The sequence below is a fragment of the Giraffa tippelskirchi genome, chromosome 5, assembly GCF_054371585.1.
Source record: "Giraffa tippelskirchi isolate mGirTip1 chromosome 5, T2T-mGirTip1v1.2.pri, whole genome shotgun sequence".
Taxonomy (NCBI): Eukaryota; Metazoa; Chordata; class Mammalia; order Artiodactyla; family Giraffidae; genus Giraffa; species Giraffa tippelskirchi.
In genome coordinates, this window is record NC_137279.1 from 74,799,244 (window position 1) to 74,824,440 (window position 25,197).

General features: G+C 42.8%; 2 protein-coding genes and 1 long non-coding RNA gene across 7 annotated transcripts in view; 2 read left to right on the forward strand and 1 right to left on the reverse strand.

The window, feature by feature from the left end:
* The first annotated feature begins 1,576 nt into the window (after positions 1 to 1,576).
* On the forward strand, positions 1,577 to 8,595 carry RAB29 (RAB29, member RAS oncogene family). Of its 4 annotated transcripts, none has more exons than XM_081491092.1 (6): positions 1,577 to 1,777; positions 1,954 to 2,204; positions 4,075 to 4,146; positions 5,320 to 5,501; positions 5,789 to 5,910; positions 8,501 to 8,595. In XM_081491092.1, the coding sequence occupies exons 2-6, from the start codon at positions 2,081 to 2,083 to the stop codon at positions 8,577 to 8,579; spliced, it is 579 nt and encodes a 192-aa protein (XP_081347218.1). In that variant the 5' UTR covers positions 1,577 to 1,777; positions 1,954 to 2,080; the 3' UTR covers positions 8,580 to 8,595. The 4 variants fall into 4 exon arrangements, with proteins under 4 accessions (XP_081347218.1, XP_081347217.1, XP_081347220.1 ...); XM_081491091.1 differs by lacking the exon at positions 8,501 to 8,595 and adding an exon at positions 6,189 to 6,707; XM_081491094.1 differs by lacking the exon at positions 8,501 to 8,595 and adding an exon at positions 6,189 to 6,707 and having other exon boundaries at positions 5,325 to 5,501.
* On the reverse strand, positions 8,152 to 22,467 carry LOC145506430 (uncharacterized). Its single transcript, XR_014053916.1, has 4 exons — positions 21,793 to 22,467; positions 21,205 to 21,265; positions 12,484 to 12,626; positions 8,152 to 9,896 (listed from the first exon to the last, which is right to left on the reverse strand). It is a non-coding gene; the product is annotated as an uncharacterized LOC145506430 (long non-coding RNA).
* A 185-nt stretch (positions 22,468 to 22,652) lies between these two features.
* NUCKS1 (nuclear casein kinase and cyclin dependent kinase substrate 1) overlaps positions 22,653 to 25,197 on the forward strand; it is a 34,032-nt gene continuing 31,487 nt past the window's right edge. For both annotated transcript variants that reach the window (XM_081491089.1, XM_081491090.1), the window contains exon 1: positions 22,653 to 22,902. In XM_081491089.1, coding sequence (XP_081347215.1) covers positions 22,886 to 22,902 — 17 coding nt within the window. In that variant the 5' untranslated portion in view covers positions 22,653 to 22,885. The remainder of the gene's footprint in view (positions 22,903 to 25,197) is intronic.

Genomic DNA, 25,197 nt, shown 5'->3' on the forward strand with positions numbered 1-25,197 from the left:
AGTTAATAATCAAAAGGCATAAGATTCATTTAAGCAATATGAATAAGTTCTAGAGATCTGCTGTACAACACTGTACCTCTATTGCACACTTAAAATTTGTATTTTTATATTACTGTGACTGCATACTTTAAAACTTAAAAAAAAAAACTTAAGAGGTAGGTCTCATGTTAATTGTTCCTACCACAGTAAAATAAAAAATTTCAGGTCTGAGTGGAAGGAAGAAATGATGAGGCCAGTGACAGAAATAGTTGTTTTTGAGGTGAAGCAGTGAGAGGGAGGCTCTGGCAGGACAGCCAACCAAACGTACCCTTATATCAGTTGAGCAAAACTGATTGGAGATGAAGATATAAATAAAACTTAGACAAAGAGAAATGCGAAGCCAAGGGCAATTCACCAAAGTAAAAAGTTTAAAGAATGATCAGCTCAGGGACCAAGAATCAAGCCTTTAGAAATACTTAAAGAGTGACAGAATGAAAGGAAACGGTGAAATAAGAAGGTGATCATCAGAGAAGAAGGAGGCTGAACAAGAAAGAACGGTGTCACTAAGTCACATGAGAAGCAAATTTCAAGAAATGGTCAACTATGTCAAAGCCAACGGGAATTGAGAGCAGACCATTGGGAAGGAAACTGAGACATTCCAAAAAGGTGAGAAGCCTAGCCTGACCTTCCTTACCTGGGTAACAAACATTGTGAACCATGCTGATGGTCTCTTCTCAAGGTTAAGAAGGTCAAGAGACCTGAGCAGGGCTGATATTTCCATCTTCCTGTTGCTTTCTCTTCTATTCCTGGGAAAAGCATAGAAAATGGAGCTTATTTTGTTTTCCATGAAGCTCACGTCCAGTTAACTCCTACCTAAAGGGCATGCAGGTCAGAAGTTACAGGCTAAAAAATTTAAAGTATTTGCAAAACTGTAGTTTAATCATTATTCATGAGCAACAGCAAAAACAAATGGAGGAGGACTGGCAGTGTACTTCAATCAGCTTCCAACTCAAATGATGTGAGCGGTGTAGTGTGACTGAAGATTGTGCAAGTGAGAATGAGGAACCGTCTGTTGTTTTCTGTCTTTACTGCAGTAGCAAGTTATTAAATATTAATAACTAACATTTAACGACATGGGATTTCCTGAGTCGGTCTTTTAATCTGTCCTTGAATTTGACTGGTTTGGGGTCTTTTGGAGTGGGTATGTTTATCCATTTGGAAGAATAGGAAATGGACTTGAAGCATGAGGGATGAGGCTTGAGCTTTTATTAGTGGAAATAATGTATGGAATAATTTTTTAATCTTAGCTCCATGAAACTTTTATTATTAAAGATGAGAAATGTATGTGGGGACAGATTTAGGAAGGTTAGATCATGTCGGACAAACCGCTTTCTGAAGGATGTTTTCTATTCCAGAATTATTTAAAAATAAAATCCCAAACCATTGAAGGAGTTTGAAACTGAGGGCAGATTTTTTTTTTTTTTAATAGTGCATAAACTACACTCCCAGGAAGCCATGCGGGCGACTCGCTGCGCTCGGCAAGTAGCCTTCGCCGCAAGTTACGCTGGGAAATGTAGTGCGCCAAGCGACGCTGCACGTGACACACGGGGAGACAGGCGAGGGGACCGCGCCACCTGAGGAGGTCCGGGGTCCAGGGGGGCTAGGCGGACGCCTCTCTTTACCCCCGAATTTGGTCTGTGCAGCTAGGGGAGGGCCCCCATCTCCTCCCCACCGTGAGGTGAAATAAGCTGGCCGTGTTCCGTCGCCCGCCGGAGCAGCTCCGGGGACGTCCGGATGGGTAAGGCATCGTGGTGCCTCGCCCCTTTTCTCCGCGGCCGGGCGGGCAGGGGAAGAAGGTAACAGCCGGGGGCTCGGAGCCTGCGCCCTGCGCCCCGCCCAGGCTGCGGCCGCGCGGGGAGGAAGCGCGTCTAGTTGAGCGCAAAGTTTCCTTTTTTTTTTTTGCTTTCTCTTCAGAGTCGCCCTAAGGGGCCGTGGGGCGAGCATGCCACACTTCAATTTGAGCGGGGGTCCCGAGACCAAAGGGTGGAAATAAACGAGCCTCCCCACTCTCCGCCTCCGTAAAGCGTCCATCACGCTAGCCATGAGCAGCCGCGACCACCTGTTCAAAGTGCTGGTGGTGGGGGACGCAGCGGTGGGCAAGACGTCCCTGGTGCAGCGGTATTCCCAGGACAGCTTCAGCAAACACTACAAGTCCACGGTGGGAGGTGAGACGTCGCTGCGGGGGGCGGCCAGGGGAGCGGGTCCTGGGACTCCAGCCGCGGACAGGAGTCGCCTGGAGGCCGGGGGATTTGCGGTCTTTAGGTCCTTCCCCGGGCCAGGAGGGAGCTGTCCGGGACCTGGTGTTTGATGTGCGTGCCTCTCGGGGCTTGTTCCAGTTAAGTTTTCCCAGTCAGAGCTGACTGTCTCCAGAGAGAAAGGCAAAGGTGTGACGGTAGAAAAGGGGAAGGGTGGGTGAGAAAATGAGCAGTTGCTGCGTTTCGCTGGGGAACTGTGAACTCAAGTCTCTAGCCTTCCTAGCCGTCACCGGCAAATCTCTGCGACAAGCGGACGCCGCTGAGACCTTCTGGAGAACCTGGTTAGGTAGCAGCTGGGGCTGCTGTTCTACCTTTCACGAGAGTTACAGACAGCTGTTGAAGGAACAGAAGGGTGTTTAACCTGGCCTCAAGGAGCCTGGCCTTGTTACGGAGATGCCTGCCTGGGAGAGCCCCTTGGACACTCAGTCAGATGCTGATGAGCTCTGTGGTTTTTGTCCATTGATTGCTTAAATAAAGACAACCTATTCCTAGTGTAAAATAGACCACTTTTCTGACCTATTTTCCCACCCTTTTTCTCTCAAACTGGGGAGGCAAAGGACAAAGGGAACACCCAGGGTTAATTCACTTCTTCCCAGGTGTGGCCTTTGGACTCAACTATCTTTCCAAAAGTGGAAGCATGCCTTTTAATTAGAAGTTTAGCTGGGGAGAGCTGGTGAAGAGGGAAAGTAACAAACATTTATTTATCTCCATTAAAAGAACTTTTGTAATGTACACTAGTCTTTATTGAAAATGTACACTAGTGTTTATTATGGAATAACATGCAATTACATTGCAATTAAAACAGCTTCCTTAAGAACATCCATCAAAATGAAGGGTTTTAAGTTTCAAACAAAAAAAAAAAAAAGTAACATGAGGACCCCTAATTCATGGATTTGGTTTAAAAATGTTTAGCAACTAATTTTTAGCAATTGCTCTAGTTTTCCTGTAGTAAAGAATATAATTGACTGTCTATTTTTTCAGCGTTTATTCTAAATTCCCCTAGCTTTCATTTCTGTCATAGATGTGAAGAAATATATTTCCAAACATCGTAAATTATCCTGTTTCTGTCTTCGTCAAAAGCTCTTCCCCCTTGGCCTTAACTCATGGAGTCTCAGCATCTACAGATGTGGCAGTAGCTTCCAACACAGCTCTTAAGCATCACCCATGGAGTATCTTCTTCCTGGTGAATCCTCTGGGACCTTTTCACTTTGTCCCATTCCTGCCCAGGATAATTCCTACAGCCTTATGAAGGATGTAGCATTCCCCCAAGGGTGTGATTTTCTCATAATACAATTGGATTAGAAACCAACAGTGAAATTGAATGTGGAAGATGCAAAGGCCAACACACTTACCTCATTTCCCTCTTCTACCTCATCATCCCTTCCCTGAGAAAGCCCCCTAAATCTTCCAAAAACTGTTTAACCTGAGATAAGGAGTTGTTTTTGTAATTACTCTCACCTAATATTCTCCAACTGAGTTTTCTCAGCCTGAGCTGACTGTCTGGAAAGAGATAAGGCAATATTAGTAGGATCAAATAATTGGTTTGACAAGAGAGTAAAAGCCAGAGATTCCTTCAGAAGATACATGTGAATTATATGTCCCATATTTAGTACATGGGTGTGGTCCATTGAGGGTTTAAAAATAACCAAATAAACAAACAATGAATGAATGAATGGGATTGGAGTTGTGTGTCCCTAGGGTTGTATCTGTATATTTGATATGACTTTGTGGACTTTTTAAAGGTAAACTTTATTCAAGTATATTATACATATATTTTCAGTGGATTTTGCTCTGAAGGTTCTCCAGTGGTCTGACTCAGAGATGGTGCGCCTCCAGCTGTGGGATATTGCAGGTAGGATGGGAAGACGGGACAAGAACAAGGGGAGACATTTTGGTTTAACCAACAAGCTTTCAGAGAAAAAGTAGAACCAGAAGTTTTTTCTGAAGCTGGAGTGATCAGACTGCTCTGAGGATATGTAAGCTGAATAGATGTAGAGCTTTTGTAGATGTGTCCTGTAAATGTTTTACCCTGAATAAATATAGAGCAGTCTCTGTGTGGGTGGAAGGGCTGGTGAGGTAGTGAACTATGAAGACCATAGGTGGATGCTCCCACAGCAGGCAGAGGGTGCTCTTTCTAAGGTTTCCAGCTGACCTTGGTGAGAAACAAGAGAAAAGAAAATAATAATAGCTATACAGTGTATTAAAAAGCAGAGACATCACTTTGCTGACAAAGGTCTGTCTAGTCAAAGCTATGGTTTTTCCAATAGTCGTGTAGAGATGTGAGAGTTGTACCGTAAAGAAGGCTGAGCACTGAAGAATTGATGCTTTCAAATTGTGATGCTGGAGAAGACTCTTGAGAGTCCCTTGGACTGCAAGGAGATCAAACCAGTCAACTGTAAAGGAAATCAACTCTAAATATTCATTGGAAGGACTGATGCTGACGCTGAAGCTCCAGTACTTTTGGCCATCTGATGTGAAGAGTGGACTGATTGGAAAAGACCCTGATGCTGGGAAAGATTGAAGTCAGAAAGAGAAGGGGATGACAGAGGATGAGATGGTTGGATGGCATCACAGAGTCAATGGACATGAGTTTGAGCAAACTCCAGGAGATAGTGAAGGACAGGGAATCCTGGCATGCTGCAGTCCATGGGATCACAAAGAGTTGAACACGACTGAGAGGCTGAACAACAACCCTTATTTATTATTTGCTAATCACTTTTCTAAGCATTTTAGATTCACTGACTCAGTAATCTTTACAACTAGCCTATAATAAAAAGCCACTGCTTTCCTCCCACTTTACAGATGAGCGATCTGAAGCACTGAAACCTTGACTTATCCAAAGTCACATAGATAGTAACTGACAGAGCAGCAATTTGGAAGTGGATGATCTGGGTATAGAATCTGGACTCACCCACTCCTCATACTGCTCTGTTTCCCTTAATGAAGATGGAAAGGGCAGGGTGTCAGAGAGGGTCCCCAAGCTGGTTCTGAGGATCACCTTCTCAAGAACTGTCTTACTTCCCAGGGCAGGAGCGCTTCACCTCTATGACCCGACTTTACTATCGGGATGCCTCTGCCTGTGTTGTTATGTTTGATGTTACCAATGCCACTACCTTCAGCAACAGCCAGAAATGGAAGCAAGACCTGGACAGCAAGCTCACACTGCCTAGTGGTGAGCCGGTGCCCTGCCTGCTCTTAGCCAATAAGGTATGTGGTCAGTCTTGGAAAACGGCCCCTGGCTTCAATCTGTGGTCAGAGTAAGTGAATCTAAAAGGCACTCTGATTCTAGGTTTCCACTTGCCCTTCTCAAGCTGGCAAAATCTTCTCTACCTCTTTTCAAGAGATGTTGAAACTTTGAGAACAACGTTGACTGTAGATTTCTGATGCTTCTGTTCTAGCCAGTGGGGGAACTATTTTAAATCCACGTGTATCTGAGCAATGTTCCTATTCCCAGGAAGTTAATGGTGTTGCCTTTGATTTATTTTCTTTGCCAGTGTGATCTATCCCCTTGGGCAGTGAGCCGAGACCAGGTTGACCGGTTCAGTAAAGAGAATGGTTTCACAGGTTGGACAGAAACCTCGGTCAAGGAGAACAAAAATATTAATGAGGCCATGAGGTGAGTAGCTTATGCTGTTCTAGGGATAGGCATACAGATTTACCCATCTTTCACTGCAGCATCTTGGACCTTCTTGTTTCTGAGCAAACAAGAACAGACTGAGCCAATGGAATGCCAGCTTCTGAAGGCCAGGGATTCTCTCTTCTCTCCTCAGATAATTGGGGACAATGAGGCATTTAAACCTTGTGGCTTTACTAAGTGCCATCTGGTGACGAAACAGACAATATCTCCCGTTTCTCCATTCAGTTTCTCAGGCTTATTTTTTATTTGATTTTTAGAGTCCTCATTGAAAAGATGATGAGCAATTCCAGAGAAGATATGTCTTTGTCCACCCACGGGAACTACATCAACCTGCAAACCAAGCCCTCCTCCAGCTGGGCCTGCTGCTAGTAGCATTTGGCATGTTTTCCCTCCCAGCTCCAGGAGGTCTTTCTCTTCCCTTGGGTTGCCCACCCAACAGTTTTACTAAGTACATTTGACCTGTCTGCTGGTGACTGTCTGATAAGGAGAGCCATCATCACTAAGAAAAGACACGTGGGACCCATGGGCATTTCTGCCTCTTGCTTGCTGCTAGCTTAGAGACCACTCAGTGTCTTCTGTCCAGACAAGGTCATCTCATCCCTCAGTTTGTGATCTGGGATTGATTTTGTGGGAAGGATTAGAAATTAGCACCTGTGTTTCAAGAAGCATAATTTTCACCTGCTTTTGAGTGTATTTTTCCATTCAATGTATGTTGATATCCCAGTCTGATAGGACTTCAGTTACAAGGAAAGTGAGATTAAAGCTCATTTCCCAAATTCCTTGTCGGCCATTGCTTTCAGATTCTTTCTGTTTTGCCTTTGAATTAAACATTTGATTCCAAGATGCAGGAGGAGTGGAGCCAGATAATATGGGTTTAGGGCTACTGGAGGTCCTAAACCAAAAGCCACTGTATTTTTTAAGATTCTAAAGTTGTATTAGCTTTCTCTTGTCTTGGCTTTAAGAATAGCCAAGCTTTAAAATGAACTCTTTGCTGAGAGCATTTCTTTCTCTAAAGAAATTAATTCTCACGTTAATGTTTTCTAGTCTCTTTTTCCCAGTGGGGTAGGGACCGGGTTTGCAGGTTTCTGGGTTGATGTCTTGCTGCATAATGCTGCAAGTGACATCAGTTGGCCATGGTGCCCTAAAATAGGTCTGTTCCTCAAAGCTCTGGGAGTCTGAGTGGAAGAAGAAGAAGAGGTTAACAGAACAAAATCCTGTGGGGCAACTTGCTTATGAGCACTTTTGTGGCGCTAGCCATAGGAAATAAATATTGTGTATAGACCTTTGCCTGGGGGTGGAAAGTAGATAGACAGAAAATCATTAGGTAATTTAAGTGCTAAATTGGGTAGAGTTTTTAGTATCCAATCACTTCTAGACAGTTTAATTTGTTAAATTATCACAGGATGGTGATTTATAACCTACCTAGAGTTATGAATATTCTTTTAGTGAGCTCAGACTTAGAGCTCTGTGAGAGACACTTAGCTAAATAAATGTTCTAAGTCTGTGGTTCCCACATCTGATCAAAACCACCTAGAAAGTTTGTTTAAAGATTTAAAAATAAAATGTTTTAAGATTTGTGTTTCCCAGTCTAACCTACTAAATCAAAATGTCCAGGAGTGAAACCTGGGGATTCATTGTTGTTATTTTCAAAACTTCCCAGGCAATTCTGATCAGCCCAGTTTGGAAACCACAGCTGGAGAATGGGGTAAAAATGCAGAGATCCAGGCCTTCCCAATGAAATGTTCCTGGGCTTCTGTAGGCTCCGTTATTTCTCTAGATGATTTTGACACACACCAGCCTGGGGCTTCCCAGGTGGCACTAGAGGTAAAGAACCCACCTGCCAATGCAGGAGACATAAGAGATGAGGGTTGGATCCCTGGGTCAGGAAGAACCCCTAGAGGAGAAAATGGCAACCCACTCCAGTATTCTTGCCCAGGGAATCTCATGGACAGAGGAGCCTGATGGGCTACAGTCCACAGGGTTCCACAGAGTCTGACATGACTGAAGACACTTAGCACTCACGCATGCAGATTGAAAACCACTGTCTTAAGAGATCAGAAGCCGGATACCAGAGCCTTTGGTGGTTTGTTTTTAATGCCAATTGTTATAAATTTTGCACAGTCTTTTTAGACCTTCAGGTTCTCTTTTGTATTACCCATTCCAGGTAGAGTTTTGATTACAATGATTCTGAAAATAATAGTGGAAGAACAAGTTCTCTGTGAGAAGAAAATTGATTTTATTCACTGATTTGAACCCCTGCAAAATCACAAATAAATGGGAAATAAGTGTTGTATTTATGGTAGTTATTGACCTTCAATATGAGTTTGTTAAAGTGTTATTTTATACTTATAAGAATATTGTGGAAACGGAGACTTTTTAAAATACCTTCTTTAAAATGAAGGTAAATGTTATTCTGTTTATCTGTTAATTTACTAATATCAGTTGCCTTGTTCCAATTCAGTACTTGATGTAACTTCTCAAACACTGCTTGGAAATGTGACCATTTAAAAAAAATTGAATATGCTTTCTTTTCCCACTTGCTGACTCAGGATATTTCTGCCTTTTCAAGCATTGCTAGAGGCTGGCCTGCCAGCCCTTCTGGATTTTCTCTCCCAGCTGGTGAACATTATGGCCCTGAAACCAATTAAAGAAAGTGAAATATAATTCCTCTCCATATCCCTATCTGTAAAGAAAAGAGAAAGTAATTAAGATAAGGAAGAATAAAAAAATATTTACATGATTAGAAATGTGATTATATTAAAAATAATTAGATCTAATCATTTGGATGCTACCTCTTCAGTAAAACTGTTCGGAACATGGATATCACTGTAGCCCTTCCCTAGAGAAATTTACATATTTGAGACAAGATGCCCCTCCACTCATCCAGCTAGTCTGTGGCCAAGAAGAAAACATAGGCATTCCCTGCAGAGTGTTCTAAGAGATGCAAGGAAGGGCTGAGAACAGAGCTGTGAGATTGTGACTTCCCTGGCTTGCTATTTTGAACAGAATAGCTGAGTGATCAAACATGCTGGGAAAGGAACCACAGGTCACAGAAGGCCCCTCAGCAGTAAGTGATGGTTCGCTCTTCTGTGCTATAATGAGCCAGAGTTGCTGTAAGATGATTTCTCTAACTCACTTAGCAGTAGCTGAGGAATATTTGGGTTTCTCATTTTCCCCTTATCTCCAGATTTAACTCTTTTCCTAAGTTGGTCTGTATTCTGTCCTGAGAACACTGTCCCATCTAACAGAAGGCCCTTCCTGCCTTTTATCCTTTTGTAGGCAGTGGCCAAGGTTAGCAGATGTAAAAATTTCCATGATAGATATTCTGTACAATCCAGTGATTAGATTGCTCAAGGAAATAAACTTCAGTGCCCTTTTCTCCTTTACCCCCTTGGTTCGCTATGTATAGGAAGAGGCCCCAGCTGTGTGACTCATTTATTAAAGGCAAATACCCACCATGCTGCACATTGGAATAGGTAGAAAGCCACTTGGAAATGTGCATTGGAAAGAACTCTACATGTATTTTTGACTTGAGAATATATCTACGCATGATCTTTGTTGTTGTTAGAAAAACCCTGCCCTCTCTTTGGCTTTCAAGCGTAATCCGAATTCTGTTCCGTTTTATCTACAGAGTTTTAGTATGATAATGGTATTGCTCTGCTTTAGGTTTCTCCAGGGAAATAGAGCTAATAAGATACAGATATGTATGTATGTATATGAATATGTGTGTGTGGTGTGTATATCTGTAAAGGGATTTATTATAAGAATTTGGCTTGTGTGATTATGGAGGCTGGCAGGCCTAAAACCTGTGGAGCTGATGCCCCAGTTCAAGTCCCAAGGCTGGCAGACTGGAAGAGCTGATGTTCCTGTTCAGAGGCTGTCAGACAGGAGAATTCTCTGCTACTCAGGATGGGGGATCAACCTTTTGTTCTGTCCGGGTCTTCAACTGATTGGACGAGGCCTACCTACATTAGAGAAAGCAATCTACTTTATTGCATCTACCAATGTAAGTGTTAATCTCATCCCAAAACACCCTCACAGAAACACCCAGAATAATGTTTGACCAAATATCTGGGCAAACCCATGTTCCAGTCAAATTGACACACAAAATTAACAGCTTTACTATGTAATGGTGCTGTTTTGATAACTTTCTTCACACTTAAGTTTAACTTGATTCACGCTTATCTGATTAGGAACTAACTACATATAATGGGAGTAAAGAGGAAAAGCAGATACAAAAGGAAGAAGATCAGATAGACATTTTATGATTTATCATGACAGAGAAGGGCAGCCTGGTAGTACTGGATACCAGTATCTGACTTTGTATAAACTCTTCCCTCAGATCTGTGAGTTGTGCCTGTTTCTTACACTACCCTGGGAATGAGAAAGCAAACAGTTCTCATTTTATATTTGAGGGAACAAATATCTCAAAATTTGACTAACGAAAGGCAGCCGTTTGAATCTGTAATAAAGCCAAGACATAACTGCAAATCTTCAAATTCCCCATTTCCATTCTATCATTTAGGTTTCTGGGAAGCATTTGACCTGAAAAACCTATTTTATTAATAGAATATGAGCCCAGACATTTAGAGAAAGAGAACTGGCCCTTTTTGGGTTTGAAATTTAGTTTGTTTTAGATAGACTTTGAGATCATGTTCATGTGTGGAACAGAGACATGTGTAATTAAATTTGGGGCCAAGTTCAGTGCTGTTTGATAGCACACAGCACAGATATGTCCTGAGATGTTTGACAAGTTCCAATGACTAAGATATGTCACCCAAATGCAGTGACTGTCATTTAATTTTGAACGTCAGCTTTCTTGTTTGCAAATACAGGAATTAAAAAAAATTATTCTTTTCCGTTATAGTTTATCACAAGACACTGAATACTTTCCTGTACTATACAGTAAGACCTTGTTGTTTATTGTATATATGCAAGTACATGGATTTTAACAGCCATTCCATTTTCAACTGTTGTTGCCAGTAGCTAACATTTGAATGTTTCTATAAGCTAAATACATATTCTTCTAAGCACTTCACATGGATTATTTTTATTTTCACAATGATCCCATGACTCTATATATATAGACACTTAAGGACAAAAATTAAGACTGCTCAAGGTTAGACAGCTAGAGAGTGACAAACTGATTTTTAACCTTTAGCAGTGTTAACTTCAGGAGCTCCTTTTACTAAATAAACTGCCTCCTGTTTTGTATGTGTCTGTTTTGGTGATGGCATCCTTGAAGTTTTCCCACATAAACAGTAATTTATTGAATGGGTGTACAGGTTTTAAATACTTCTATAACAATTTTAAATCTGCTCCTTAAGGAAAATGTCCCACAATCCAAACAAAACCTCTATTTACATTTTGATAAGTTTATGTTCAGTCCATTTTTTTTCATGTACAGACTTTTTTCATATAATTGTATTCACACTTAAGTCAGTTTTGATTGCATACTTTTTATGTATCCAGTATTGCAGTAGGAGTTTTGGAGGATATAAAGATCTATGCCGTAGAAGTTCATGGAAGGAGGTCAAGAAAGATTTCTTAAAGGGAAGTCGTACATGAAATGGATACCAATCGAGAAAGAGGTGGGATAGGATTTCAGGTTGGGAAGAAAGGGGGCTTAGAGTTTTTATGCTAAGAGTTTTTATGCAGGTTTAAGTAGTAAACAGTAGACCAAAGGGGTCATGTTATAGAGCAGTGGGAAATAAAGTTAGAAAGACCATGGAGAGATTATATAGGTCACTAATTAAGTGGTATACCTATCGTTATAATTGTGGGATGAGACCTGGGGAAGAAATGCTTTCTGTCCAGGAAGGGCAGTCCAGAAGAAAGCCAGGCATGTAAAAGAATTGCATCTCGCTGCAGGGAGTCTACTTCTTGTAGTGATGGAGGATAAAAAAGGAGGTCAGGAAAAACCACATGGAAGAGGGCACTCCAACTGGAGGACTACAAGAGGAAATGCATTCTTAGATAAAATAAAGTGGAGGGATTCACTAAACAGTAGAGCTTGCTGTAAGGGCGGTAGAGGATGTTAGACCTGGAGCTGTGTGTGTGTGTTGGGGGCTGGCTGGGGTAGAGAGAGGATGGATGGAGGAGAGCAGGGGACTGTGGGAAAATGAGATTGGAGATAGGGTAAATCAGGAAGAGCGCTATAGGCCATGCTGAGGCATCTGAACTTCATCTTGTTGGAGAACTGTTAAAGGGTTTAATTGTTTTTTAATATTTTTTTCTAATTGAAAAATACATAAGCATCATTACTTTTTAAAAAATGGCTTAAAACAACACAAATGTATTTTATAATTCTGGAAGTCAGGACTTCCCTGGTGGTCCAGTGGTTAAGACTCCATACTTCCAATGCATGGGGCGCGGGTTCAATTCCTGGTCAGAGAACTAAGATTCCACATGTGGCCAAGAAATAAAACAAACAAACAACAAAAGAAAATTCTGGCGGTCAGAGATCCAAAATAGGTTGCATTGGACTAAAACTGAGTTGTTAGCAGGACTGCATTCCTTTCTAGAGGCTCTAGAGAAGAATCATTTTCTTACCTTTTCTGGCTTCTGGAGGCCATGCACATTCCTGGGCTCATCGTCCCCTTCTTCTATCTTCAGAGCCAGCAAAGGTCCTTCAAGTCTTTCTGACAGCTTATCACTCTGACATTTCTTGTCCCTCTCTTCAACTTTTAAGGACCCTTGTTCAGATAATCCAGGTTAATTTTATGTTAAGATCAGATGATTAGCAATCTAGTTCCCCTTCCCACATTCACAGGTTCCAGAGGTTAGGTCATAGAACTGAGGAGTAGTGGGTTAAGGATCTTGTCTGGAGTCACACAACTAGCTGGTAGTAGGGCCAAGAACATTATTGTTATAATTCAAATAATATATTTTTTAGAAAGAAATAGAATTCTTTTATAATTTGACCTCTGAAAGACAACTTGATTAAAAGTATGAATATTCCTCCAGGATTTTCTCTACATATGCAGTCCCAGCTGTACAACTCTTTTTCCTAAAATCAAAACAAAACGAATTTATACACGGCTTCCTGAAACTTGCTTTTTTTTCTTCTTTAATGTATCTTGGATATCTCCCCTTGTTAAAATACATAGTTCTACCTCGTTCCTTTTACTTGCTGCATAGGATTGTATGGATGTATTATAATTTACTTGACCAGTTATCTATTAACGGATGTTTCGATTATTTCTTTTTCCTCTCTTCAAATAGTGCCACAAAATCTCTCTATAAATGTATAGACTTGTGTGAAACCTTTATGAACTCCTAGAAGTAAGTCAAAGGGTATACATACTTTAAATATAGTGCCAAATTTCCCTCCAAAATGTTGGTCCCATTGTATACTCCCACCAGTAGGATATGAGGGGCTAGTTTATCCATATCCTTAACAAGACTGTTTTCAACCTTTACCAATTTAAGTAGTGAAATGTAAAAAAAATTTTTGGTTATGATTAAATGTAATTGTCAATTTTTATTTCTTATGTTAGTCACCTATTTGTATCCTATGTCTGTTTTTACTTTGTTGTCTTTTTTTAGTGCTTTTGTAAAAGCTCATTGTATATTAAGGATATTAACTTTTTCTTGTACATATTGTAAATATTTTCCCCAGTTCATGGAGAGATTTAAAGTAGAATAATATTAGACTTGTGCCTGCGAAACTCTGGCAACAGCTTAAATGTTAGTATAAAGCATCAAGACTTTATTATGAGAACTGCAAGGACATATTGAAAATTTAAGTATAGGAATGCCATGAGTGCTGTACTTCAGGAAGATAGTATTGTCTGTTGTATCTACCACACATTCCAAAAAAGGAAGAGAAGCTGTTGCAGTAATTTAGGCATGAATGGTGACAATGGACATGGCAAGTGAATAGTGAATTTGAGAAATGCAATGAAGAAAGAATCAAGAGGTTTCCCTGTTGAAGACTAACAGTGAAGGGTTGGGGTGGAGTCAGTAGCACCAAGGATTTGAGCTCAGGCGATTAAGAAGATGCTGCTGACAGAAATGAGGAGTCAGGAAAAGAATGTGGGTAGGGGAGATAATCTGTTTGGCATAGATGAACTGAGCTTGTGGTATTCAAGTGGAAATTTCTGCTAAGCAGTCAGGATACTGGACTGGAACGCCAATATCCTGGAATTCATTGGAGGCAGAGAGGCTGGCAGCAGTTGGTAGAATCATGTCCATACTGGGTGTGGTCAGAATACAGTACTTCTCCTAGGAATGGTTAGGAGATAGTGGAGAATGAGTGACAGCACCTTGGACATGTTATTGTTGTTCAGTCACTAAGTCGTGTCCAGCTCTTTGCGACCTCATGGACTGCAGCGTGCCAGGCTTCCCTGTCCTCCACTATCTCCAGGAGTTTGCTCAAGTTCATGTCCATTGAGTTGGTGATACTATCTAACCATCTCATCCTCTGCTGCCCTCTTCTCCTTTTGCTTTCAATCTTTCCCAGCATCAGGGTCTTTTCCAATGAGTTGGCTCTTCACATCAGGTGGTCAAAGTATGGACATACCTCCTTGTACATTCATGGAGGTAAAAGATGACTGTCATCACTTCTCACTGTCACCTTTTCTCCGTGTGTAGCTGTGGGCACTCTTTGTTTACTCTCTTCCCAAGGATTGTTATGTTCCGGTGGAGGCATAAACCAGCTGTTGGATTTGGGGTTTTCTCCTCAGTGAAGACAGTGTAATCCATTCTATCTCCTACAGTGCTTCACAGTGTCCAACCTACTTTCACAAGGGAGCCCCTTTTGTTGCTTTTGTTGCACCGATCTCGTGAAGTAGGGAAGGACAACATAATTATCCCCATTTTACAGATGAAGAAGCAGAGGCACAAGAATTTAAAATTTGCTGAAGATCACCTAGGTAGTAAACCACAGTGCTCAAGGTCAGTATTCTTCATCACAAGTTCAGTGCTCTTTTTGTTATACCTTAGGGCCTCCCCTTTCAGCAGTGTTCACTTAACAGTGTTTGTTGGTGGTTTAGATGGTAAGGCTGTGTCATCTTCCATGTTAAAAGTGCAAGTTTTCTATGGATTTTACTGCTGTTGAGCAGAACAGCAAGTGTTAGTGTTTTGGGGTTTTCTCCTTCAATCTGATGTCGAGTTATACATCCTATTTTTCTTAGTAGCAGAAACCCACCTAAACTTAGCTCTTAACATTCTTTTATTTATTTATTTTTGGCTGTTCTGGGTCTTCCTTGCTTCGTGGGCTTTTCTCTCGTCACGTCGAGTGGGGGGTGCTCTTCCTTGTGGTGCGCAGGCTTTTCATTGCTCTTGTTGTGGCGCATGGCTCTAGAACGCAAGGATTTCAGTAGCTGCAGTGTGTGGTTCCCGGGCTCTAGAGCACAGGCTCGGTAGTTGTGGTGCACAGGCTTTGTTGCTCCATACTATGTGGGATTTTTCCAGACCAGGGGTTGAATCCATGTCTCCTGCACTGGGAGGAGGATTCTTTACCATTTAGCCACCAGGGAAGCCCCAGCTCTTAACACTCTTAGGAGTAGAAAGGAAGATGGAAGTCTGGAGCAGAAGAAATATACACTTGAGAAAATAAGAAATGCACACTTGAGAAAATGAATTAGAAAGTTTAAATTGACTTTGGCCCAGTCTTTCTATGGCTGTGACCTGAGGCAAGGGAGCATCCTTCTTAACCATGAACCTATCTCCAAGAAGGTTTTTGGCCCCTGGGGTTACAGAAAGACTAAACACACAGCTTCTCTATCTCACCCTTTCTTATGAGTGTTGTGATGCGACAGAGAGTCAGCAGGTTGGAGGTAAAAGATTTTTAAAAAGAAGGAGGAAAAAGAAAACACAACTCTGGAGAATCTTTCTTTAATTTCCCGGCAGGGTCTTCAAAGACAGGTCCCTTTCTGAGCTCCTGTAGACAGTAGAAGCAGTGTCTATCTTTATTTTTTTTTTTTTAATGGACAATGCGGAATCTTTAATTGAAGTATTTAATGTAAGAAAGAACATTTGTCATTCTGTTATGGTTGATGTAGCATACAGCCTTACATAGTTTCTTTTTAAAAAATTTTTTTATTTATTTTAATTGGAGGCTAATTACTTTACAATATTGTGGTGGTTTTTGCCATACATTCACATGAATCAGCCGTGGGTGTACATGTGTTCCCCATGCTGACCCTCCCTTCTACCTCCCTCCCCATCCCATCCCTCAGGGTCATCCCAGTGCACCAGCCCTGAGAACCTTGTCTCATGCATCAAACCTGGACTGGTGATCTGTTTCACATATGATAATATACATGTTTCAGTGATATTCTCCCAAATCATCCCATCCTCGCCTTCTCCCACAGAGTCCAAAAGTCTGTTCTTTACATCTGTGTCTCTTTTGCTGTTTTCCATATAGGGTCATCGTTACCATCTTTCTAAATTCCATATATATGCGTTAATATACTGTATTGATGTTTTTCTTTCTGACTTACTTCGCTCTGTATAATAGGCTCCAGTTTCATCCACCTCTTTAGAACTGATTCAAATGCATTCTTTTAAATAGCTGAGTCCCTCTTGATGAAAGTGAAAGAGGAGAGGGAAAAAGTTGGCTTAAAGCTCAACGTTCAGAAAACTAAGATCATGGCATCTGGTCCCATCACTTCATGGGAAATAGATGGGGACACAGTGGAAACACTGTCAGATTTTATTTTGGGGGGCTCCAAAATCACTGCTGATGGTGATTGCAGCCATGAAATTAAAAGACGCTTACTCCTTGGAAGGAAGGTTATGACCAACCTAGATAGCATATTTAAAAGCAGAGACATTACTCTGCCAACAAAGGTCCGTCTAGTCAAGGCTATGGTTTTTCCACTGGTCATGTATGGATGTGAGAGTTGGACGGTGAAGAAAGCTGAGCGCCGAAGAATTGATGCTTTTGAACTGTGGTGTTGGAGAAGACTCTTGAGAGTCCCTTGGACTGCAAGGAGATCCAATCAGTCCATCCTAAAGGAGATCAGTCCTGGGTGTTCACTGGAAGGACTGATGTTGAAGCTGAAACTCCAATACTTTGGCCACCTCATGCGAAGAGTTGACTCATTTGAAAAGACCCTGATGCTGGGAAACATTGAGGGCGGAAGGAGAAGGGGATGACAGAGGATGAGATGGTTGGATGGCATTACTGACTGGATGGACATGGGTTTGGGTAAACTCCGGGAGTTGGTGATGGAGAGGGAGGCCTGGCGTGCTGCAGTCCATGGGGTCGCAAAGAGTCGGACACGACTGAGCGACTGAACTGAACTGAACTGAATATTCCATTGTGTAAATGTACCACAGCTTTCTTATCCATTCATCTGCCGATGGACATCTAGGTTGTTTCCATGTCCTGGCTATTGTAAACAGTGCTGCGATGAATATTGGGGTAAACAATTCTGGTTTCCTCAGTATGTATGCCCAGCAGTGGGATTGCTGGGTCATTTGGCAGTTTTATTTCCAGTTTTTTAAGGAATCTCCACACTGTTCTCCATAGTGGCTGTACTAGTTTGTATTCCCACCAACAGTGTAAGAGGGTTCCTTTTTCTCCACACCCTCTCCAGCATTTATTGTTTGTAGACTTTTTGATAGCAGCCATTCTGACCGGTGTGAGATGGTACCTCACTGTGGTTTTGATTTGCATTTCTCTGATAATGAGTGATGTTGAGCATCTTTTCATGTGTTTGTTAGCCATCTGCATATCTTCTTTGGAGAAATGTCTGTTTAGTTCTTTGGCCCATTTTTTGATTGGGTCACTTATTTTTCTGGAATTGAGCTGCAGGAGTTGCTTGTATATTTTTGAGATTAATTCTTTGTCCGTTGCTTCATTTGCTATTATTTTCTCCCATTCTGAAGGCTGTCTTTTCACCTTGCTTACAGTTTCCTTCATTGTGCAAAGCTTCTAAGTTTAATTAGGTCCCATTTGTTTATTTTTGCTTTTATTTCCATTACTCTGGGAGGTAGGTCATAGAGGATCCTGCTATGATTTACGTCAGAGAGTGTTTTGCCTATGTTTTCCTCTAGGAGTTTTATAGTTTCTGGTCTTACATTTAGATCTTTAACCCATTTTGAGTTTATTTTTGTGTATAAGGCAATGGCACCCCACTCCAGTACTCTTGCCTGGAAAATCCCATGGACAGAGGAGCCTGGTAGGCTGCAGTCCATGGGGTCGCTAAGAGTCGGACATGACTGAGTGACTTCACTCTCACTTTTCCCTTTCTTGCACTGGAGAAGGAAATGGCAACCCACTCCAGTATTCTTGCCTGGAGAATCCCAGGGACGGGGGAGCCTGGTGGGCTGCCGTCTATGGGGTCACACAGAGTCGGAGACAACTGAAGCAACTTAGCAGCAGCAGCAGCAGCATGGTGTTAGAAAGTGTTCTAGTTTCATTCTTTTACAAGTGGTTGACCAGTTTTCCCAGCACCACTTGTTAAAGATTCTTTTCTCCATTGTATATTCTTGCCTCCTTTGTCAAAGATAAGGTGTCCATAGGTGCTTGGATTTATCTCTGGGCTTCCTATCTTGTTCCATTGATCTATGTTTCTGTCTTGATGACTGTTGCTTTGTAGTATAGCCTGAAGTCAGGTAGGTTGATTCCTCCAGTTCCATTCTTCTTTCTCAAGATTGCTTTGGCTATTTGAGGTTTTTTGTATTTCCATACAAATTGTGAAATTATTTGTTCTAGTTCTCTGAAAAATACCGTTGTAGCTTGATAGGGATTGCATTGAATCTATAGATTGCTTTGAGTAGTATACTCATTTTCACTATATTGATTCTTCCAATCCATGAACATGGTATATTTCTCCATCTATTTGTGTCATCTTTGATTTCTTTCATCAGTGTTTTATAGTTTTCTATATATAGGTCTTTTGTTTCTTTAGGTACATTTATTCCTAAGTATTTTATTCTTTTCATTGTAATGGTGAATGGAATTGTTTCCTTAATTTCTCTTTCTGTTTTCTCATTGTTAGTATATAAGAATGCAAGGGATTTCTGTGTGTTAATTTTATATCCTGCAACCTTACTATATTCATTGATTAACTCTAGTAACTTTCTGGTAGAGTCTTTAGGGTATTCTATGTAGAGGATCATGTCATCTACAAACAGAGTTTTACTTCTTCTTTTCCAATCTGGATTCCTTTTATTTCTTTTTCTTCTCTGATTGCTGTGGCTAAAACTTCCAAAACTATGTTAAAGCAGTGTCTATCTTTAAACACTGTGTCTATCTTTAAACAGTGTCTACCTGGCTGGCTGATTTTCACATGGCCACAGAACTGGAAGTGCCCAGCATGGAGTAAGTGCTCAAAAATTTTTACAAAGCTCCCAGAAACTATAGCATAGCCTTAAAGGGAATGGGTCTTTGTTAGGGGTAGGAAAGAATCATCAGACCCACTGCCCCCATGCTGTCACTTCTTACTGTCTTTAACATATGCAGGGGAGAGGGAAAAGGCTAATTCTCAAAATGTAACTAAAATCATAGGGAAAATTAAGCATTGGGTTCCAAAAGCCATTAAATCTCATTTCCTGGGAAAAAGAATAACTGTCTTTTCTGTCTCCTGAGCTTGTTTCATTTTTACAATTTCATATATTGTCTCTTCGAGGTTAACTGACAGTGCATCTAAGATCTAATGCATCAGATGATCAGTGTCTTTATTCAGTTTCCTACAGAATGGCTGTGCTTGAGACATGTGTCCAGGGAAGATTGTGTGGGGATGCACTGGCGGGATCTGACCTTGGAAATTGCATTTCAGATTCTCCTGATGGCTAGGGAGACAGTTCTAGGGGTCTTGTAGGCATAACTCTGCACTTGCTCACTAAAAAGTAAACTAGAAGTTCAAGTCTTACTTTTTCCCTGAGAGACAGTGTTTGTTGAAATACTGAGTAAAGGGACTTCCCTGATGAACCCGTGGTGAAGACTCCCCACTTGCACTGCAGGGGGAACAGGTTTGATCCCTGGTTGGGAAACTAAGATCCCATGTTCCACACAGTGCAGCCAAAAAAACAAAAAGAACAGTACCTTGAACAAATGAAAAGGGTATCCAGTGTTTTAAAAAAGAGAAAAAAAAATTAGTGAATAAACAAGCAAACAGAAGCTGTTCACTGAAGCTGAGATAAGGAGAAAGATAGGATATGACCCTCACTTTGGAAGAGGAATAGCCTTCATTCAGTGGCCATCTGTACATAGGCCTGGAAGTAAACTACAGTGCCAAGGCCTGGAAGACCTGTTCTGAACTTTCCATCTGCCTGGATATGTAGACTGGCCAGTTCCTTTCATTGCCTAATAAATGAATAACAAGAATTCCTCTGCCTCATCTCACAATAACAAATAATGGTATTTGCTAAATAACAGCAATCTGACCTAATAAAAGAGCTTCCAAGAAAGTCACCTGTGACTGCACCATGCCAGCCTCTGCACTGGTATTTTGACAATAATAGATGACAATACTTAGTCAAAACATATTTGGACATCCACTAAGACGACTATCACCAGAAAGAAAAAAAAAAGATTACTACCATCAAAAAACACCGAAACAAGGGTTTCCCTGGTGTCTCAGGGGTAAATAATCCACCTGCCAATGCAGGAGATATGAATTTGATTCCTGATCCAGGAAGAGCCTATATGCTGCGAAGCAACTAGCCTGTGCGCCATAACTATTGAGCCTGTACTGTAGAGCCAGGGAACCACAGCTGATGAGCCCATGTGCTGCAACTACGGAAGCCCACATACCCTAGAACCTGTGCTCTGCAACAAGAGAAGACATCACAATGAGAAGCCCTTGCTCTGCAACTAGAAAAAAGCCTGTGCAGCAATGAAGACCCAGCACAGCCAAAAGTAAATAAATTATAAAACCAAAAAAAGTGTTGGCAAGATATGGAGAAACTGGAACCCTTGTGCACGGTTGGTGGGAATGTTAAATACTGCACCTGCTATGGAAAATAGTATGGAGATCCCTCAAAAAAATTAAAAATAGAATTACTGTATGAGCTAGGATTTCCACTTCTGGGTATATACTCCCAAAAATTGAAAGCAGGTGCTGGAAGAGCTATTTATATATCACATTCATAGCAGCAATTATTCACCATAGCCAAAATCTGGAAGTGACCCAAGTGTCCACTGACAGAGGAATGGATAAACAAAATGTGGTATATACATAGAATGACATAGTATGCAGCCTTAAAAGGTGGAAAATTTTTATACATGCTTCAATATGATTGAACCTGAAGGGACATTATGCTAAGTGAAATAAACCAATCACAAAAGGATAAATACTATATAATTCCACTTACGTGAGGTTCCTTGCGGAGGTCAAATTCATGAAGACAGGAAGAAGAATGGTGGGTACCAGGGCTGGGAGTGGAGGGAATGGGGGATTGTGTTTAAGTATAATGTTTAGTTGAAAATGTTCTGGAGATGTGAACGTACTTAATGGTAAGCTTTTTTTTTTTTTAACTACCAACAACATTCGGGGGGAAAGGGTGGAGTGACATGGAAGAGAAAATGTAACTTGTTTAACGCTTTACTGATGGACTGTGCTATTCTTTTCCCTTAGGAAAGCCAGATTTTACAAGGGGAGACATTCAGAAGGCAATAGTAAAGGTTTGGTTTGTTTGTTTATGGACTGTGGCTTCAGTTGGTTATTAACAGGCTGCCTGTGACAGGGATTGAAGTCTATTTTACAATGGTCGGGTAAACCTTGGCCTTTCCCATAGGGATCCTGAGCTCTACCTCTGAGAATTCTATGCGTCCAACACGTTCATAGATTTAAATGGAACGATCCGAGTTACCCTCAGTTATATGAATTGAGTCTTAAGCCAGCCCCTCCCCCACACCACCAAGGAATTAGGAATATGAATTTACTAATAACAAATACTTACATTCCGCTTACTGTTCCAGAGACTGCCCTGACGCCTTTTAATATATCAACTCATTTAGCCCTAAGAATCCTATGAATTCAGTACTACTGTTGCCCAGTTTACACATGAGAAAACTGAGGCACAGAGCGGTAAACTATACACCTATTAAGTGGTGGACCTGAGGTTCAAACAGAAAAACCTTCTGGCCCAGCGCTCTTGCTCCTAATCTTTAGGCCACTAAGGTCCACGACTGGGACGTTAATGACCCTGAAGTGATCTCAAGGTCCTGAATGGAGAGTGGAAATTGGTGGTGAAGTTATTCCTTGACTGAGAACCTGCCTCCCTGCCCCAGCAGTTGTTGGGCTCCTGAGGTCTAACGGTGAAGCAAGGCGAAGGGGTTTGTGGGTTTAAGGTCAAAATTTTTGAAGCTGTTAAGTTTCCCTCCAATTCAGAAGCAGCCCCTTGCTGACGAATCAGCTGCCTAGCCCACAGGTTTTGCTGTCAGTGGAGTTTATAAATGACCAAGACAGGCGAAATGATGTATCATTAAACTAACATTAAATAACACTGAGCCCTTCATAAACCTATTTTCTCAGTCATCCTAAGACGCGACCCAAGACGAATCTGCAACTCCGGAGCGGCAACCAGGGGGCGGGACAAGCAGCGACCATTTTTGTTTTGCGGCCGTGCGCTCTCAGAGCATCTTGACAAACAGGACCTCACGGAGGAGGTGGGGCCTCTCCGCGGGCAAGGCGGAGCCTGGGGGACGTGATGATTCAAACGGGCCAATGAGCTCCGCGCATCTGGCAGGAGCTGCCAATGACCGGTCGTGCTGGGGCGGAGCCCACAGGCCCTAGTGTGTTCGGTTGTCCGGCGGCTTTGGCGCATTTTCGGCTGGTTTGATTCATCCATTTTGAAGAGACTGGGGAGCGGGGGGCTCGTCTGATTAAGGGGCCCTGAACCAGGGAGCGGCGGAGTCTGAGAAGCCAGCAGCTCGGGGCTCGGCGGCAGCGGCCTCCTCGGCCGAAGTTGGGGGGGGTGGGGCGCCGAGCGCGCGGGGTGGGGGGGGTCCTGGTCTTTGGCTCTTCGACTCGGTCCTGTTTCGACAGCGAACATGTCTCGGCCTGTCAGGTCAGTGCGGAGTCCGAGGCCTGGAACGGGCTGGAGGGGGCTGGGGTGAGTGGTGAGGGAGCGGGGGGCGGGGGGGCCGAGGCGCAGCGCCGGCCCTCTCCGCGCTGCGCGCGGCCTCCTCCCTTTCGGGGCCCGCGCGCACCCCTGAGCGCGGGGGGCCTGGCTGGCGCGCGGGGCTGCGCGGGGGCGGTGGCCGCGCGCCCAAGCGCGGGCTCCTCCCCGCCCCGCGCCGCTGCAGGGCCCGGGGCTGCGTTGCCGCCTCCCCCACTCGCTGCACTGGGGCGGGTCGGGGGGGAGGGGTGTGAAGTCGGCGCCCCCGCGCAGGCCCCACCTCCTCGGGCTGGCCCCGCGGGCTTGGCCCCCGGCCTCACTGGGGGTGGGGATGGGTGGGTGGCGGTGGGGGAAGAGACGCCGTGGAGCGCCTGCCCTGCGCGGCCTGCTTGGGGGTGGGGGGAGGCGGCCCGCTCTCTCCAGCGAACGGGGGTGCTCCCTGCCGGGCGGGAGGAGCCCCACGGTCGGCCCCGCCTCCGTCCTCCGGGGTCTCTGCAGCGCCCCGCCTCCCGGTTCGGGGCCGGGCGTGGGCGGGACGCCTTCTTTTCCCCTCCGGCCGGAGGGAGAGTTCGGGGCTGGGCCCAGGCGCGGACCGAGGCCTCTACCCCGCCTACGGGTTTTTGAGCGGGGTGACCCCCCGCTCCTCCCGTCCCGAGTTCGCTCTCGGTCCCCGTCTAGAAATGCCCTTTCTCGGGAAAGCGTCCCTGCTCAGGGAGGTGCGGGTCAACTTGAACGGCCCAAATCCCGAGTGCTCGTCCTTCCCGCTACCCCGCTCTCCTCTCACGTGGCCGAACACGTCTCGGGTGTGTTTGTAATCTTCTCTTCACCCCCCGAATAACTTTAATAATAAACGAGCTAGGGTCGGGCAATCGTTGGACTTAATTCTGAGACTGTCAACAAGTTTGCCGTTCCCCAGCGCCCGGTGGAATCGCCCTCTGCCCTCCTCCTGGCTATTGTATGGAATGTGCCATTTATGGAGGGGTGTGGCTTAATCCAATCTGTTGCGGCCTTAAGAAGGAGCGCTGTTGCTAATAAATGTTATTTTTAACATAATGTCCTTGAGGCTTTCAATGTAAGGATTGGCTACTTGGCTTAGTGTTTTTTGGATAAATAGGTTTCGTTTTTAGGTATTTTAACAGTTTTCTTCCCCCTTCTCCATTCCAAGTTTTGTAAGAAACGGAAGTATTTTGACCTAGAGCTGTAAAGGGAGGTTTGGAACCCCGGAAAGGGTTTTTAAATGTTGCACACCGTTCTGTCTCCAGACTAGACTGTCCGCTCCAACTGGTGGTGGTCTGGGGCTGCATACTCCTGCGCTCCGGGTGGGCCTGAGGAGAGTGCTCACTAACTACCTGACAGCCTTTCTGCTTAATTTCAACCCGCATCTCTGATACCTTACCATCGCCACTGGGAAGAGTTATGCCTGCATTTTTGCACGGAGTCTGAATCGATATTTCAAATTATAGTATGCATACTTTTTTGCATAATAATTGACCGATGTATTCGGTCAGTTTTTGTATTTTCTTTAGGATCAGGACAAATAAGACAATTATCATAATAAAAATTTGTTTAAACGGGATTGGATCTTCTGTCTTCTGAAAGTAAATTACTGCGTGATGAAAATGGATTTATTTTTCTCTACCCTCTAACCGCAGTTCACTAGGTTTTGATGACTTGTCATTGTTGTAACTTTACTCCTCTGCCTGAGTTTGTGCTCCCAGATTTATATGTTGGGACAGGAACATCTTTTATCTCTTGAAAACTTGGATTTTTTTAATATCAGCAGGTGGGAATAAATACATTAAGCATGGTCTAATGAGGTTTTTTGTAGGCATTGGTATTTGTGCACTTTTTTCTTAGTATGTTAAAAGTAATTTTTTTTAAGTGTTTATTTGCCCCTAATTGAAGAATGAAGTTAAATATATTGTAGACTTTTTTGGGTCACTTTCAAATTATTAATTTCAAGCAACTTGGTTTCTGACTATATATTTAGTGATGAAGTCTCTTTGTAACTGTTTTTTAAGTCTTACGTACTCTTGATCAATAATAAAGCAGAAATAATTAAACTCGAGTTTGGTGGTTTGTTAAATTTGCAATAAAAAAAGTTCTGTCTTAGGGAAGTGCTTTTATTTCAAGGTGTAATTAAATATTTACTCGAGGGAATGTAACCAAAAATTACAGATGTTGACCCAGTATCAGAATGATCAACCTCGTTTAAAAACAAACCAAAAACAAACAAAAGCACGT